An 18,262-nucleotide genomic window follows, 5' to 3' on the forward strand; every position below is an offset into this window, starting at 1 on the left:
AACTACATAATTTCTTAAGACATATGGTTCACTTTAACTTGCATATATCTCCAATTAGAATAAATTTACAATGTGTTACTAATAAATCAAGAATTTATGCAAAATTTACAGTATTGTCTCCCAAAACAACTACTTTTCTTACTTTGAAATAGTAAAGAAAAAATGTACACACAATGTATTAATGAATTCAAACTAATTTATGCTGAGAATACTTCTTTGGTCATTAATCTATGATATGTGACCTTAAATTGTCAAAGGCCTGCTTGCTCAAAGTCTGTTGTTGACAGTACATTATGCTGCTGTGCAGGGAGACCCAAGTTTATTAGCAGCTTCTTTTCCTTGAAGCCAGAATGCATGACTGAGTTTATACATTCCTTATCTGGGACAGTGCAAGCCACACTGGTGTTTTAGAACTTCCTGCTTTATGACTGACTAGGTAGCACTGTTTAAAATCATGGAGATCAGACTCCTCTATTTGGCCAGGGGATGCGTAGGTTTTGGAAAGCGACACAGCAAGGTTCTCCACCTCAACACACTAATAGATGAGCGCCTCTGCCTGTGTCAGTTGGTATAGGTTCATTGATGTCAGAAGAATTACACTGAGTAATTACACTGAGTGACACCAGCTGAAAATCTGGCTCAATGTGTTTTTACCCTGACCCAGTAAAACCAGCTCTAGGAATTGTAGAGGCTAGCTCTGGAATGTAACCTATGAAATCTTTGACCTCTCTACCTGAACAGCTACCAGGGCCCATTGTGAAAGTATTTTTAGTATGTTGACATCGATTAGCTTGGAAATGAATTGAAACCTTCAATGCATTTCATGTAGAATAGGCTCCTGACCAACTAGATTTGAAGCAGTAATCTAAAAATTAAAGGGAAAGGCAAACACAGCCTATCTTCTGGAAAAACAGACAAACCACCTTTGTCTTGCCATCTTGATCAAAGTTAAGACCAAGATCACATGTTAATGGTTCTATCCAAGTAGTGAGAAAAGTGGAGAATGAATGATTAGAGGTCCATACTGAAGGGTTTTCTCTGGATCATCATTTGAGATGAACCCAGAATGGCAGAGGAAATTTGCAAGTGTGGGGGAGTATTGATAAAAATGCTTGTGAGGGGGAGGAAGTTATTTATCATGCAATAATTACCTTTGTTGACCTTTACTTTGTCATGAAACAATTAATTCTCTGACATAGCAAGTGATTTCATGATGACCACATCTTTGTTGGATGTAGTTGTATAAGTCTCGTGTCATGGAAATATGCAGCCAGCTATTCAAATGATTGTTTAGCACTGAAATAGTTATTTAAAAATGCTTTTTAGGAAAATACTGAAAAAATATCTTTGCTTTCTAATATGTATATGAATAAAATGTCTTGAAACAATACAAATTACATTTGGTAAAAAGAACACCATTTTTATTTTCATTTTGTATGACAAAAGGATAGTAATTCATAACTCATTGAAAAGCTTTGATATAAAGAATAAGTTAAATACATTGTTTCTCATATTGTTAGCAGAGATGTTACCTTTTGACCTTTCTTTTGAGGTTTTTAGAACATTTGATGCTTCTGATAATAGTTTAATATTTTCACATTAATTAAATATAGTTCATACATCACTGAACAATGAGTAATATTCAGATAGACTGTCCACTGAGTTGCCTGCAAAAATGATAAAGTAAAAAATTAATTTTCAAAGTAAAGTCAAGCCTGAAATTGAAATCTTTGAGGCATACATTTCATAATTAGTTCATTCTCCTATATCTAAAACGTGAGTATAGTGATCTTAAAATTCAGATCTTTTTTACATAGAAAGTTAATGAATAGTCCTAAATTTCTGACTTTTTTTATTTTATTTTTTACCCTTTCTGAAATCCTCTCTGAAGCTCTACCTGAGTGCTTACTTTTTAGGAAGTTATTGAATTAGGTCATTTGAAATAGAAAGACCTTTTTCTCTTAACTGTTATCACAACCACTGAAGTCAATGGGACTACTCACATATTTAGGGTTAAGTATGTGCAAAAACATTTGCATGGTCGGGGCCCAGGTCTCCTTACAATATATTGTTGTCATTTTATGCTAATGTCTTAGGTGGTCCTTCCCTCATAAGGCAATGATACTAGATAATGTGTCATTCTTATTTTGAACTAGATGCTTTGCCAAACACTAACGTTTAATGTGTTTTGAAATTATGGCAACATTTTGCCCAATGTAAAGTATTAAAACTTTGCTTTAAAATATTTTGAACATCTCATTTAACTTGTAGAATGCTGAAAAAAAATTATGCATCCTCAGAGTTCTACACTAAGGGAATGGAACTGAGAAGACAGGCTCCAGTCTTTGCCTCATCTCCCTTTATTAGCTCCGTGACAAGCACCACAAGACCTTACTTTCCCCAAATAGGCAGAGAGCTTCATGCTTCCCATCTATTTCTATCTGCCATCTCACTTTACTGGCTTCTTCTCCACTTCAGGCCTGACCTCATGACATGGCCCACCTGCCACCCCCCACCCCGACCCCCACCTTGAGAGAAGGAGGTACTTTCCAGCAAGGGGAAACTGATCAAAATTAACTCTTTCTAAGATTCCTGATTTGTCCTGCCTATCAGCAGCCAGAAACTTCTCTCCTCCTCAGCCAAGTGCTTCGTAGTCAATCCACAAACTACATTAGGAAACTGGAAATCTAAACATCTAGAAATTAATTATAGTCCTCAAGCTTTGCCACTAGATTCATTAACTTATGCTCACATCAATAGATAACTCAGTGTATTTCATACTGTTAGGTGATCTGACATATATAAATGCTATAAATACTGCATGTAAACAATGGATGGAAGCAAAGAATGAATCTTTCAGAGCAGGAACCTGCCTTCTTATATTTTGGCAAAGCCACTGTACAACTATGGCAATGTATAAATAATAATATTGCTCTGTATTTCAGCCTCAACTGAATTTCATTGATTGTGTGTATTTATTCTGAATCAGACACACTATTAGTTATCCATGGATCTGTGGCTGAATAAATCTAAATCTCTCTTTTTTAAGAGTGATCTGTAATATGAGTTGCCCTCCTGCTGAGAAGCCTCCATTTGTTGGAAAATGACCCAAATTACTTTTATTGATTGGCTGATTCCTTATGTGATATGGCCAAGCTTATAGTATTCATGCACACACCCCTATACAGTGGACTCCATTATTTATTTAACTATTTTGATTGATAGCAAAATAAAAAGCATATCCTGCATAATAAACCTTATCATTTACTGATAGTTAACACACTAGAATGTCTGAGATACTGCAGAAATTGCCTATGATTACAATCGGCAATAATAAGGTAGTGTATGGAATTATGGTAATTTGGTAAATGTTGATATTTTAATGGTGACAGTTTTACCTAACACATGTTGCAGGAGCTAGCAGAAATGCTCACACATATTCTTCCTGCAGTCTGTCTTTTATTGGCAAACATAGATGTTAAATTTAAATGTGTTGGGACCAATTTAAGTTCAGGTGCAAGCAAGTAAGCATGACTCCATTGAAGTGAATTAAGTTGTGCCTATTTTTACTGGGCTAAATCTAGTTAATGATTTACCAATTTTCTCACATTAAAATGCTGTCTAAATTTTTTAGTTTTTGTTGTCATCTCCACTTATAAGATTTAGGGCATAAATCCCCATGAAATGAGAACAGATCAATATTAGACATTGGGATTTCACACAAGAAAATACTAAGTTAGCAATTCAGTTTAATTTTGATCTCAGATACACCAGTGTTAATTTGTAGTAACTCTGCTGATGTTTAGATTTACATTGCTGTAATAGAGACTGGATTCGGGATCCCAAAGTTAACTTTTGCTTATAAACCACTGATATTGTACTCTGACAAATTCAAATGCACTCAGATTTTAGTACAGGTGAGTCGCATCATATGCACATTTAACTTACGCGAATTTAACTATACGCGCTCTGCAAAAACAAAAAACAAAAAACCCAAGATAACTGTAAATAGTGCGGGCGATTCACCCACCATTCCACTCAATGAGCATATGCCCCGGAGTGAGCATGAGATGGGAGACATGAATCTGCTGTTCCCTCAGTCGGTCTCAGTTCCCGCGTGCCTCTCACAGTGTGAGCATCTCGCCGTGTCGAGTGTGATTCTAGTGTTTAAAGATACTGTACATATTTTTCGTACAACATGGCCCCTAAACGCAAGCCAACTACTTCATCTGGTGCTCAACCAAAGAAACAGTGATCTGTTCCAACACTGGAGGAAAAACTGGCTGTGTTGGACTTATTGAGAGACAGTATGCCAGTCTCCAATGTGGCACGTAAGTATGACCACAACGAATCTAGCATCCATACCATCAAGATTCGAGAGAGAAATTCGTCAAGCCGTGGCATCAAGTGCTCCAATAACTGCTAAGGTGACGAGCCAGGTGCATGATAAGACTTTAGTGAAGACTGAAAAGGCATTAAATTTATGGCTGGAAGACATGAACCGTAAATGTGTGCCTATCAATGGCAACACATTGCGAGAAAAGGCTCTTAGCTTCTATGCGCTGTTCAAACCTCCCACCGAAGAGGGACAGCCTTCTGATGAGAAGGAATTCAAAGCCAGCCAAGGTTGGCTTAACAATTTTAGGAACTGCTTCAACCTCAAAAACTTGCAGACTACTGGTGAAGCTGCATCTTCCAATGAAGAGGCAGCAAAAGCCTACCCGAACAATTAAAGAAAATCATAGAAGAAAAGGGCTATCTTCCAGAACAACTTTTTAATGCTGATGAGACTGGGCTCTTCTGAAAAAAAAAATGCCCAACCACACCTACACTTCAAAATCAGAAAGACAAGCCCCTGGCTTCAAAGCAGAACTTAAAGTGTTGCTGATCGTAGACAATGCTCCTGGCCACCCTGCAGGACTCAGTTTGCGCATAACGACATTGAAGTTGTCTTTCTCCCCCCCAATACCACCTCCATCCTCCAACCTCTCGACCAAGTCATGATTCGCTGTTTCAAGACCATGTACATGAGGCTTACGTTCTCATGGATACGTAGCGCTATGGATGCTGATCCCAATCTTAGCGTGTTAGAAGTCCTTCAACATTGCCGATTGCATCACTTATATTAAACAGGAAATGGATGCAATCAAGCCTGAAACAGTCAATGCATGTTGGCGAAACCTATGGAAAGAATGTGTGAATGATTTTAAGGGTTTCCCATCCATTGACAAAGAAGTGAAACACATTGTTCAGGTGGCCAGGCAAGTGTGTGGTAATGGTTTTGTTGACATCCTTGAGGAAGAAACTGAAGAATTAATTGAGAGCCATAGAGAAACGTTGACTAACAAAGAGTTAGAGGAACTCATAAAATCATCTACAGAAGACGAAGATAATGATGACAAACAGAGCCAGCAAGTTGGAATCTTCATAAATTTGCTGAAGTGTTCCAAGCAGCGAAACACTTGAATGATTTAATTTCTGAATACGATCCCTCCATGGAATGAAGCCTCAATGACATGTAATATTACGGACGATTTGAGACCATATCAAGAAATGTTTGAGCAGCTCAAGAGACAATGACAGTGACAGTTGCCGATCACCATGTTTTTCAAGGAAAAACAACCAGCAGCAGATGAGCCTACGCAATCAACTTCTCAAGCTGAACCAGAGCCAACCACTTTGTCTAAGACTCGCTCTCCGTCACCCAAGCTTTCCGTCTCCTGGATCAATGACCCCTGTAATTACCCCCTATAATTAAAAATAGGGTACTGTAAAATTATATTTTCATAGAATCATAGAATCATAGAATATCAGGGTTGGAAGGGACCCCTGAAGGTCATCTAGTCCAACCCCCTGCTCGAAGCAGGACCAATTCCCAGTTAAATCATCCCAGCCAGGGCTTTGTCAAGCCTGACCTTAAAAACTTCCAAGGAAGGAGATTCCACCACCTCCCTAGGCAACGCATTCCAGTGTTTCACCACCCTCTTAGTGAAAAAGTTTTTCCTAATATCCAATCTAAACCTCCCCCACTGCAACTTGAGGCCATTACTCCTCGTTCTGTCATCTGCTACCATTGAGAACAGTCTAGAGCCATCCTCTTTGGAACCCCCTTTCAGGTAGTTGAAAGCAGCTATCAAATCCCCCCTCATTCTTCTCTTCTGCAGGCTAAACAATCCCAGCTCCCTCAGCCTCTCCTCATAAGTCATGTGTTCTAGACCCCTAATCATTTTTGTTGCCCTTCGCTGGACTCTCTCCAATTTATCCACATCCTTCTTGTAGTGTGGGGCCCAAAACTGGACACAGTACTCCAGATGAGGCCTCACCAATGTCGAATAGAGGGGGACGATCACGTCCCTCGATCTGCTCGCTATGCCCCTACTTATACATCCCAAAATGCCATTGGCCTTCTTGGCAACAAGGGCACACTGCTGACTCATATCCAGCTTCTCGTCCACTGTCACCCCTAGGTCCTTTTCCGCAGAACTGCTGCCTAGCCATTCGGTCCCTAGTCTGTAGCGGTGCATTGGATTCTTCCGTCCTAAGTGCAGGACCCTGCACTTATCCTTATTGAACCTCATCAGATTTCTTTTGGCCCAATCCTCCAATTTGTCTAGGTCCTTCTGTATCCTATCCCTCCCCTCCAGCGTATCTACCACTCCTCCCAGTTTAGTATCGTCCGCAAATTTGCTGAGAGTGCAATCCACACCATCCTCCAGATCATTTATGAAGATATTGAACAAAACCGGCCCCAGGACCGACCCCTGGGGCACTTTACATATTTTACATATGTATGCTTTATTATATACTGTACATTAATGTATACATTATACATTTATACATATTACTGTACAGGGTTGTATACACAACCATGTACAGTACACTGCACTTTATGGGCGATTTAAGGGATTTTCAAGGATAATTTTGACTATACGCAATTTTCACCTTACACGCTGACTTTAGAACCTAAGATGCAGCTCCACTGTATTCAGTAAAGCTTTGCATTTAATTGGCAACCATGTAGAAAAATCCAGTTTTCACAAATGTGACTAAGTTAATTGTAAAACTTGCCAAATTAGATACATAGGGATGTTTTATTTTTCCATGTAAAGTGTGCTCCTGACCCTGAAAAATGCACAAGTCAATCTTTTCACACTTTTGAGTCTCTAAACCAGACTGCACTTGCATAACTGAGAGTTTGCACACTGTGCCAATTAAAAGTGTATTCATTTGCTTTAGAAATACTCATCCAGAAAAGAAACAGAAAACAAAGGAGAACCAGAAAATGTATCCTGATGCAGACCCTGGAATGGAAATATACAAGATAGAATTTCAGCACTTTTTGGACAAGTAAACATTCAAATGCATATATTATTTTCCATTAATATATCGATATCCTATCATACTGGAATTGTTTTTAGAGAAGTTATACTAGAAATAGATTTGGCCTATTGTAAATATATTTTGTAAATTAAATGAATGCTAGATAATTTGCTATGAAATCTATCATCTGAGGCACAATAACTCCTTGTTATCTGTATTTAAAACTTGCAAATGTGCATTTTTATACTAAAAATGAAGGCAATACCATGTTGACATTTTTGAGCATGATATCCATTTCTATTCAGAAGACTGAACGTGTCCCAGACCTCATTGTTTGTATCTATAGTTTATGTCTCATAACCTACTCAGGAAATGAGTAGTGTCACTATTGTAGTTCACTTTAAAATCATCTAATGCAATTGCTTATGTGTTTTCATTCATATAATTTTATTTCTAAATAACCTCTATAAAAGGTAATGGATACAGTTGTTTTCATTAAAGGTGACAACAGGTCATTTAAAAAAAACATTAGTAGTAAGCACATAAGCCCCAGGTTAGGAAAGCGCTTAAGACCATCCCTGTTCAGGACTGCATTTCAGTATGTGCTTAAGTGCTGTCCTGAATCAGGGCCAGAGGACAAGATTCAAAGGCCATTCAAGACAACAGTAGTATTCCCACTGACTTGAATAGATTTTGAATCATGGCAGTATAAAGGAGAGATGTTAGTTGAAAATATAGAAAATACATTTGATGTTGCTATTTTAAAGGGGAAAATTAAAGCAAGACTTATTGGAGTATATTCTTAACTCATAGTTCAATGCTTTAATACAATACACCTTGTCATAAATATAAAGGGAAGGGTAAACCCCTTTAAAATCCCTCCTGGCCAGAGGAAAAATCCTCTCACCTGTAAAGGGTTAAGAAGCTAAATGTAACCTGACCAAAATGACCAATGAGGAGACAAGATACTTTCAAAAGCTGGGAGGAGGGAGAAGAACAAAGGGTCTGTGTCTGTCTGTGTGATGCTTTTGCCGGGGACAGAACAGGAATGGAGTCTTAGAACTTAGTAAGTAATCTAGCTAGGTATGTGCTAGATTATGATTTCTTTAAATGGCGGAGAAAATAGCTGTGCTGAATAGAATGAATATTCCTGTCTGTGTGTCTTTTTTGTAACTTAAGGTTTTGCCTAGAGGGATTCTCTATGTTTTGAATCTAATTACCCTGTAAGGTATTTACCATCCTGATTTTACAGAGGTGATTCTTTTTTACTTCTGTTAAAAGTCTTCTGCTAAGGAAACTGAATGCTTTTTCATTGTTCTAAGATCCAAGGGTTTGGGTCTGTGGTCACCTATGCAAATTGGTGAGGATTTTTACCAAACCTTCCCCAGGAAGTGGGGTGCAAGGGTTGGGAGGATTTTGGGGGGAAAGACGTTTCCAAACTACGTTTTTTCAGGAACCCAGATAAAGTTTGGTGGTGGCAGTGGAAGTCCAAGGGCAAAGGGTAAAATAGTTTGTACCTTGGGGAAGTTTTAACCTAAGCTGGTAAAAGTAAGCTTAGGAGGTTTTCATGCAGGTCCCCACATCTGTACCCTAGAGTTCAGAGTGGGGAAGGAACCTTGACACATCTATTAAAATTAGGAATTTGGTAGCAAGTGTCATCAGGTTGAGTGCTTCCCTCATTATCCTGTGGCTAAGTCAGCTAAAAGTACCTAAGTTCTAAAAGTGCTAAGTTTATTGTCAGTGCTTAACAATATGCTTAACATGTTTTTACATTTGCAAATATTCTTTATAATTGAAAAATTTTAAAAAGATGTCTACATAACTTAATTAATGTCCCCATATCCAACATATGTAGAAGGGTATGTCTATTTTCCATTATTAAAGATGTACTGCGATGTTGAATTTACCCACTGCTGCTCGAAGATTATTCACTGAAAAAGGCATGGAACTCTTTCTTTTGAAAGACCTTGGGAGAGATCAGCTGGTAAGAAAGATTTTATTAGATGGCAACTCAAGTAATAATATTAATTCAGAATGCTGTATTCCTGTACAGTGGAGACACTATCTTACATTAGTTCTTTGTTTGTGTGTGCTATGGCATACAGTGGGCCCAGTGTAGCAACATTTTATTCAGTGGCTGACTCTACTCACTTTTTTTCTCCCCTTCCCCACTCATTAAGGCATCATCACCATTTGTGGATTAATAAACAATTAAACAATGATCACAGTTTCTAAACAAATTAAAGTAATGCAGGCAAAAATAGAGAAACCACAACCCCATTTCCCAAAAACATACCTTTATCTAATACCGTATGAGATCATTGCCATTCTGACCAATGCCTGTTTATATTGTCTCTGGACCTGCAAGCCAAAAGAACTGGCTTTTACTTAAGAATGTTACCTGGCTTTTACCTGAGGACTGAGGGCTTTGTTACCTGGCTTTTACCTTGTAGTGTTTCCATTGTCAAAGCACTTTCTAATGGGAAAACCAAAGTAGAATGGCACCTTGCAGGATGACCTCTTTAGATGCATCGTTACATTGTCAAGATGGTAGCTTTCTACCCTATTTGATGCTGGCTTCCTATTGAATTCATGTTTTTTAAATTATGTTTAAGATAATGTTACTGATTTTTCATTTTAGTTATATGTAGTTATCAGAATCTCCTCTATGTTTTAAAGTATTTCTAGACTAGGGACATCCTAGGTATAACTCCCTTTGACTTCAATAGGGCCAGAATTTCATCGTAGGTCTTAAACCTGCAAGGGGATCTGCTCACATGAACCCCTGCACCTGTGCAGACTCCTGTAGCTGCAAGGTCAATATTAACAGATCCTGATGAAAAATTGGGACCTTAGTTTGTTTAATAAAATGCAGCTCCAGTCAATCAAGTACCATGAAAATGGCAGTTTCCTTTAAAACACCCAACAGACCTAAGCAGTGAACGGAGATTCTGAAACAGTGCCAGGGATTTCTAAAAACTGCTGTGAAACTGTGTTTTCTTCATCAGTGTGTGCGCGTGCAGGGAGAGAAACAGTGTGTGTCTGTGTGTGTCTGTGTGTGTCTGTGTGAGAGAGAGAGAGAGTCAATTAGTGGCAAAGAGTCCTGTGGCACCTTATAGACTAACAGACATATTGGAGCATAAGCTTTTGTGGGTGAATACCCACTTCTTCTTCAGATGCATGTAGTGGAAATTTCCAGAGGAAGGTATAAATATGCAAGCAAGAATCAGGCTAGGGATAAGGAGGTTAGTTCAGTCAGGGAGGATGAGGTCCTCTTCTAGCAGTTGAGGTATGAATGCCGAGGGAGGAGAAACTGCTTTTGTAGTTGGCTAGCCATTCACAGTCTTTGTTTAATCCTGAGCTGATGGTGTCAAATTTGCAAATGAACTGAAGCTTAGCAGTTTCTCTTTGAAGTCTGGTCCTGAAGTTTTTTTGCTGCAGGATGGCTACCTTTAAATCTGCTATTGTGTGTCCAGCGAGATTGAAGTGTTCTCCTACAGGTTTTTGTATATTGCCATTCCTAATATCTGATTTGTGTCCATTTATCCTTTTACGTAGCGACTGTCTAGTTTGGCCAATGTACATAGCAGAGGGGCATTGCTGGCACATGATGTTTCCTTATTTCCTCATGCAGTATGATACCCACACGATACCCTACGATACCCGCACGAGGAAATAAGGAAACAGATCAACAGAGCCAGACGTGTACCCAGAAGCCTCCTGTTGCGAAACAAGCCCAAGAAAGAAACCAACAGAACTCCACTGGCCATCACATACAGTCTCCTTACCTAAAACCTCTCCAATGCATCATCAGTGATCTACAGTCCATCCTGGACAACGATCCCTCACTTTCACAGGCCTTGGGAGGCAGACCAGTCCTCACCCACAGACAACCCGCCAACCTGAAACATATTCTCACCAGCAATGACACACCACACCATAGTAACTCTAACTCAGGAACCAATCCATGCAACAAACCTCGTCGCCAACTCTGTCCACATATCTACACCAGCGACACCATCACAGGACCTAACCAGATCAACTACACCATCACCGGTTCATTCACCTGCACGTCCACCAATGTAATATACACCATCATGTGCCAGCAATGCCCCTCTGCTATGTACATCTGCCAAACTGGACAGTCCCTACATAAAAGGATAAATGAACACAAATCAGATATTAGGAATGGCAATATACAAAAACCTGTAGGAGAACACTTCAATCTCGCTGGACACACAATAGCAGATTTAAAGGCAGCCATCCTGCAGCAAAAAAACTTCAGGACCAGACTTCAAAGAGAAACTGCTGAGCTTCAATTCATTTGCAAATTTGACACCATCAGCTCAGGATTAAACAAAGACTGTGAATTGCTAGCCAACTACAAAAGCAGTTTCTCCTCCCTCGGCATTTAGACCTCAACTGCTAGAAGAGGACCTCATCCTCCCTGACTGAACTAACCTTCTTATCCCTAGCCTGATTCTTGCTTGCATATTTATACCTTCCTCTGGAAATTTCCACTACATGCATCTGAAGAAGAAGTGGGTATTCACCCACGAAAGCTTATGCTCCAATATGTCTGTTAGTCTATAAGGCGCCACAGGACTCTTCGCCGCTTTTACAGATCCAGACTAACACGGCTACCCCTCTGAGAGTCAATTAGGTGTCTAAGGTAGAATAATTAAGCACTAGTGGTTTCTTGTATGTCTACAGTGCATATGACCTTGACTTGAATATACTCTATAAATTCACCTGTACAGACAAGTTTAAAAGGTCTTTTAAACTTGAAAGCCTAATTTTTGACATCTTATTTTTAAGGCAAATTGTCCTCTCCTTTTTAATTTAACATTTGATGCAAAAGAACTATTTTTCAATTACCTTGACTGTTAGATTTCACTGATATGTTTAAAATATCTGTATTATTATTTCATTTTTACTATGGGAACAAGGTGATAAGTGAGCTGCTATTAGTATTTTTCAGTCATAATTATATTATGTATTGAACATAGTATTTGATATCTCCTCATGTGAATATGAAGCTAATAAGTTGTCTTTGTTACAGGTATATGTGTCATGTGGAGAACCGTGGATTGATCCACACTTGACTATGGCCCAGCACAAAAAAAGTCTCCTACTCAATAATTTAGCATCAGATATATCTGCAATTCATGCCTACTGTATCATGCGTAACCCTGAAGGTAAGCATTTAGTTATTTTACTGGACTTGGGAATTATTGTCTCAATATGTCCTCATAATATTTTTGGAGAAATAGCTGCTTTTGTGTGAAAATGTATGAGTGTTAAAATCAGTATTTCAGATGTAGATGAGAGAAATAATTTGCACTTGTATATATAAGGATCTCACAGCAACCGACTGTAGAAAGAAAGTAGAAATGGGTAAACTGAGGTAGAATGAGGTTATATGGTTTGTGTAAGGTCACACAGCAAGTCAGTGGCACAGCGAAGATTAGAACCCAGTAGTCCTGTATTCCCAGTCTTCAATTCTATATACTACAGCACACTCTCAGAATAATCATCTATAGAGAAAGACACAGATAATTTTACTTTTATTCATAGGAGTTTATGGACAGTAAAGTCCAGCATGAAAGAAAAATCAAAGTAATTCACATGCCCATCTAAAAGTAGTGTAAGAGAGACCCCCCCCCGCCTACAATTTTGCATATTGGCTAATCCTTTCTGCCATCTCCAATACTGGAACTATTGATTAGATCACTACCAATAGAAGTAGCCTTTCTCCCACTCCACTTAAAAATATTGAGGGTCTCCCACCCACCTGCCCGTCAGTGGTTTAATCTTTCTTTTCTAGGTATCTAGTCATGTTTTCCACAGTAGTCTCCATACGTGGCACATGCATTTGTACTTTCCATCTCATTTGATTGTTTATGTAGGATATCCAGTTTGTGTGGATATTACCTTCCCCTGTGTGGCATGATCTGCTTGCATAGTTGTGATTGTCTGAAATGTGTACTTGTTTCTGAATTTGGATACTAGCAAAGCTTTGGAAGTTGTTTATTGCTGCAGGAATTAGATCAGTGTTGGTGGGGTTAAATTACAGGAGGGGTTTGGGGAGTTTAGACAACATACTCACCATGCCAGGCCATTAAGGGTTGAATCCAAAGGAAATCCAATATCTGCACAAGATTTGGAGGTATCCCATGGAATACCATGCACAGGATTACAGGCGCGTTCAGACCAGGACTGGCTGCCCTGTTTGTGCCAGGGTTTAGAAGCGTCTTTAGAACTATCTTCTTTATGTTCAGTAATAAAACTACAGCATCCTCAGCCACTTTAAACACTAAAAGGAAACTATCTTCATTGGTGTCTGCTCTTGGCAATAAATATTTAATATTAATGTAAAGAAAGCCAAATATGAATTTATTAATTTATTATTAATAATTATTATTTTATTATTAAAAGACATCCATATAGGAGTAACATCACATAATAGAAATACATGTACTACAAAATGCATAAAGGTCATCTTCTCCAAAGCCTCACCCATGCAAATTGTATGAGCAGTACCAATGTCTCACGTGACTAAGAGTTTGCAGGATTAGGTTCTATCTAAACAATAACTATAGTTCAGTAACCAACTGGTATCTAATTAATAATCAAGAATTGTCATACCTTATTAAATGGAAAGCTGAGCATACTTTACATACAGTGTAATAACATCTTACCAAAAAGTGTACAGAAGTTATTAGCAAATAACATGTCTTTGAAAAATGTAATTTTAACATATCTAAAAGCACCAGTCTATAAATTAAGCCTTCTGTGTGTATTAACTTTCTCCAAGTATTCCCTGTCAGGGTGGTGTGGAATTGATGCGTGTCCCCCTGACTCTGACCAACCTCTTCCCCAAACATAGATCCACCATACTGCAGAGGTGACTGATCCTTCTCTGCTAATTCATAAACCAGCACAAAGTTCTTACCTTTAAGGATTTAGTTCATTTTTTTAGGTAAAAATATTATCCACTTCTCATGATCAACTCCTGCATCAGCTCTGAAACACAGAGCCCCGTCTTAAATAAAGAGCAGTGCCAACATTAGTAGTTTGCTATTGTGTTTACATAAGGCCAGCTAGGTCTCAAGCCTACAGAGCTGGTAGGCAGTAGACCACTCCATACTGCCACCCAGCAGCAACTGTAAATAGTTTGTGCTCCACTACTCCTGACCAGCTGAGGACACAGACCATGGGAAGTCTCACTTCAAGGGGTCAAACAGGCAGCATCCTCATGACTCCTGGTAGACTCCCTGCCCTATATAAACCTAAGGGGCATTTCAGACAGAGTACAGGCAACAGTGTGTATTTCCTATAGTTGCCATGACTGGTCCTGGTCCCTGTTCTTAAATGCATGGCTTTGACCTTCCCTCCTAACCAGACCCTGAAATTTGACTTGGATTCTGATCCTTGGTACCTACCCCTTCCTGGAACTTGACTACCGATTCCCCTGCTACTGTTAGCCTCATGTTTGATCCTCCTCTGACCCAGTCCCAGCTGCCCAAGTCAGGATGCTGATATTTCAGAGCCAAAAATGTTTAGGCATTAAGCAAATATATAGTATGTTCCAAATCTTAATTTATTTTTAAATTTTGATAAAATAAGTTGTTAGGCTGAAAGGGGAACTAATACCTTGTGCAATATATATGACATATAGGTATTCTATGTGGCATAGTTATATTGTTACCATTAGACTGCAGGAAAATGAGGATCCTTGTACCCTGCCATAATGAATATGCCTTTTTTCCTTATATAAAAATAACTCTCATCTGGGGAAAATAATGTTTCACTCTATGAATGACAGTAAGTCTCTGTTTTACAATATAGAGGAGAAATAGTTACTAAAAAGTAACCTTAATACCTATGAACCATTGAAGTAGTAAACAGAGTGGTGTACTGAATGCTTAAATCAAAAGAACTGAAAGCTAAAAGATCAGAATTCTACTCTCAGCTGTGCCACTGTCTTGCAGTGTGAATTTGGACAAGTCACTTAACCTGCCTGTGGCTTGGTTCCCTATCTGTGAAATGAATACTTATTTCCCTCGCACGTATAGTGTGAGACTTAACTGATTGATGTTTCTAAAGTATTTGAGATCCTTGGGTGGAAGGTGCTACAGAAGTTCTATACCCTTGATGCATGTGGAACTCTCATTATCAGTAGAAAAAACAATAGACAGAGAATGCTTTACGGAGTTAAGGATACAGCTACAAAGTTATAATGAAAAAATATAGCAGAGAGAGACAAATCAAGAGACAGTGGGATGGGGTCTACAAACCCGCGCACAAAATACAGGCAAGAAGGGGTTAAGAATCTTCCCAGTCTGCCAACAGCAAAACTAGCCACACTCTGCCTCAACTGTGAGAAGTTTCAATTATGGAAAGAGACACCCCCAGCTGCTGTAGCTAATGAGGGCAAGCCCAAGTATAACAAGGGAAGAAGCGGAAGCAAGGGGTAGAAGAGGTTGAGACTTTAAGGGATCAATTAAAACCTGCCAGAGGAATTCGCATCAGGCTGCCTCTGAGAGACTTTTAAGTCCTTGGAGACGCCAGGAGAATAGGTGGAGATGAAATCACTGAGGACTAAGGGTTTTTTTAACTCATTTATGTTAGGTTTATGTTCTTTGCCTTTTTTTGTTGATCTGATTTAACCCGTTCCTGCTTGGGCCCATGACAGACCTAGGCTACTCAAACTGGGACTTTGCACAAGATGGTCCATCACCGTTCACAGCCAGATTCAGGGTTCACTTACACGGGCGTAAATTGGGAGTATTGCATTGATATCAGTGATTGATGCTAGTGTAGGATTAGAATCTGGACTTCAGAATTTGGCCAAAAGAGAAAAGATATGGAAAAGAAAATGTTAGAGAACTGTTTGGAAATGTATGTCAAACTAGTGAAAAAAATCAACATTCTTAAACCATGGTTGAATTTCATGGACATTTAAGTATTTTTCTCAAGTGTTAATACAAACAAAACAAAATACCCTTCACAACACAATCCCCATTCCTTTCAGTTGTGCTAACATGCTGGCTACTCTTTGTGATTAGACCTATATTATAATCAGCGGTGCGAGTAGAATCCATGTCTTACCGGTACAGGGATCGGGAGGCGGGACAGAAGCTAACGGGGGGCACATGACCTTCTCATGTGACGCTCCACATGAGAACTCCCCACCCTGCCCCCAGCCTGGGGTCCCCAAGCTCTCCCTGTTCCCTCCCCATGATCCACCCCCCTTATCTGGGATGCGGGGGGGGGGGGGGCTCTGTCCTCCTCCCATTGTGCTGGAGACTTTGGAATTGCAGCAGTGAAAGGAGCAGAACGTGGGGCCACCGGGCAGCCCCATGCCCACAGCTCCTCCAGCGCAGCTCTATCGCCCCCACCCTTCCACGCAGAGTCTCCTCCGTCTGGACAGCAGCCCCGCCAGAGGACAGGGCTGGGGGTTCTGCTCCTTTCCCCATTGGGACGGGCAGCGGGGAAAGGAGCAGAATGCTGGCAGCTCCTCTGGCGGCTGTGAACAGTGATGGGCACCACCTTGTGCAAAGTCCCAGTTTGAGTAGCCTAGGTCTATCATGGGTCCAAGCAGCAGTCGGTTAAATCAAATCGGCAAAGAACATAAACATAAATTAGTTAAAAAATGCTGGCAGCTCCTCCGGCGGCTGTACCGCCCCCAGCCCTGTCCTCCAGTGGGGCTGGTGTTGTACAGACAGAGGAGACCCTGGGTGAAAGGGCTGGGGGTGGTACAGCTGTGCCAGAGGAGCTCCTGGCATGGCGGCCCCACATTCTGCTCTTCCTGTGTCTTTCCGGTATGCCGTACCAGCTAGAAATATCTTACTGGTACGGCGTACTGGACCCCCCTACTTGTACTGCTGATTATAATGGTGTAAATATACAGTATTTAGCAATAAATATCATTATGTAAACTTGCATTTAGTTCTAGTTTTAGGAGTAAGGAGCAATATTGCTGCTGGAGCCAAACTTTTTGTGGATAGAGGTCTTGTGGCTTTTGAAGAAAAACTAACTGAGGAGCTGCAGGAAAATCAAACAAAAGAAATTTTTCTGAATATAAAAGATGATTCAGATCTGTAAGTAATCCAAAATATCTTCATAACAGCTTATTACATAAATGTAGGTATAAGCAGAAATAGATACATAAAATATACTGCTGCAAGTGCTTATAAAATCACTACCATTGTAATGAATGTGTGTTGTTCATATTTGTAAGTGATGGACATGCTAGAAAAAAGGACTTTTGTTGAACATCCAGGTTGCAGCAGTTTACATATTTTCAAATTACTTGCTGATAAAAAAAATACTGAACAGGTGCAAACTGGCAACAATATTGGCATTGTTTGTATCTGTTGTGTACCTTCTCAGCGTGTGAAATTGCTTGTGCCTTTGTTAGACAGATCTACTAGAAGCTATAGACAGAAATTGGGAAGAATGAAATAAGCTATGAGTTGATGCCAGGAGTGGGGAGGGCATATGGAGAGCAAGATAAGAACAAAAGAATGTGGTGGTAACTATATATGCTAAGATGTGCAATGGAAGATAAATAACAGGAATACAGAAGGATAAATACACTGAACAGTGCTGGTGAGAGGATGGAAAAAACTTGCACTGTAGCCCAGATTTTAGCTTCAGAAATGCTGAAATCTATTTAATTTGGCCAATATACGGTCCAGTGAGGTGTTCACATGTATGGATTCAAAGGCAGAATTTCAAGCATGGGTGCCTGAGTTTGTGTTCTAAGGACTCCATTCTCAACTGAGCTCACACTGGGGGCAGCTGAGTGGAGTAAGGCAAAGGTGCATCTGTTCCAACCAGCTCCTCGTACAAGTTAGGGCATCCTAAGACCTGGTTTCACACCACTGGGAGTTTCTCTGATAGAAGAACCCCAAACTAACTCTTCAGGGCAGCA

The 18,262-nt window shown here is 39.7% G+C and overlaps 1 protein-coding gene across 1 annotated transcript in view; it reads left to right on the forward strand.

Annotated features, from left to right (window-relative positions):
* DCDC1 (doublecortin domain containing 1) overlaps positions 1-18,262 on the forward strand; it is a 411,407-nt gene that overhangs the window by 340,463 nt on the left and 52,682 nt on the right. Inside the window, 4 exon segments of the mRNA XM_077819961.1 lie at positions 7,237-7,347; positions 9,205-9,304; positions 12,383-12,518; positions 17,276-17,426. Of these exon segments, the coding sequence (XP_077676087.1) occupies positions 7,237-7,347; positions 9,205-9,304; positions 12,383-12,518; positions 17,276-17,426 (498 nt within the window).

The sequence above is a fragment of the Eretmochelys imbricata genome, chromosome 6, assembly GCF_965152235.1.
Source record: "Eretmochelys imbricata isolate rEreImb1 chromosome 6, rEreImb1.hap1, whole genome shotgun sequence".
NCBI lineage: Eukaryota > Metazoa > Chordata > Testudines > Cheloniidae > Eretmochelys > Eretmochelys imbricata.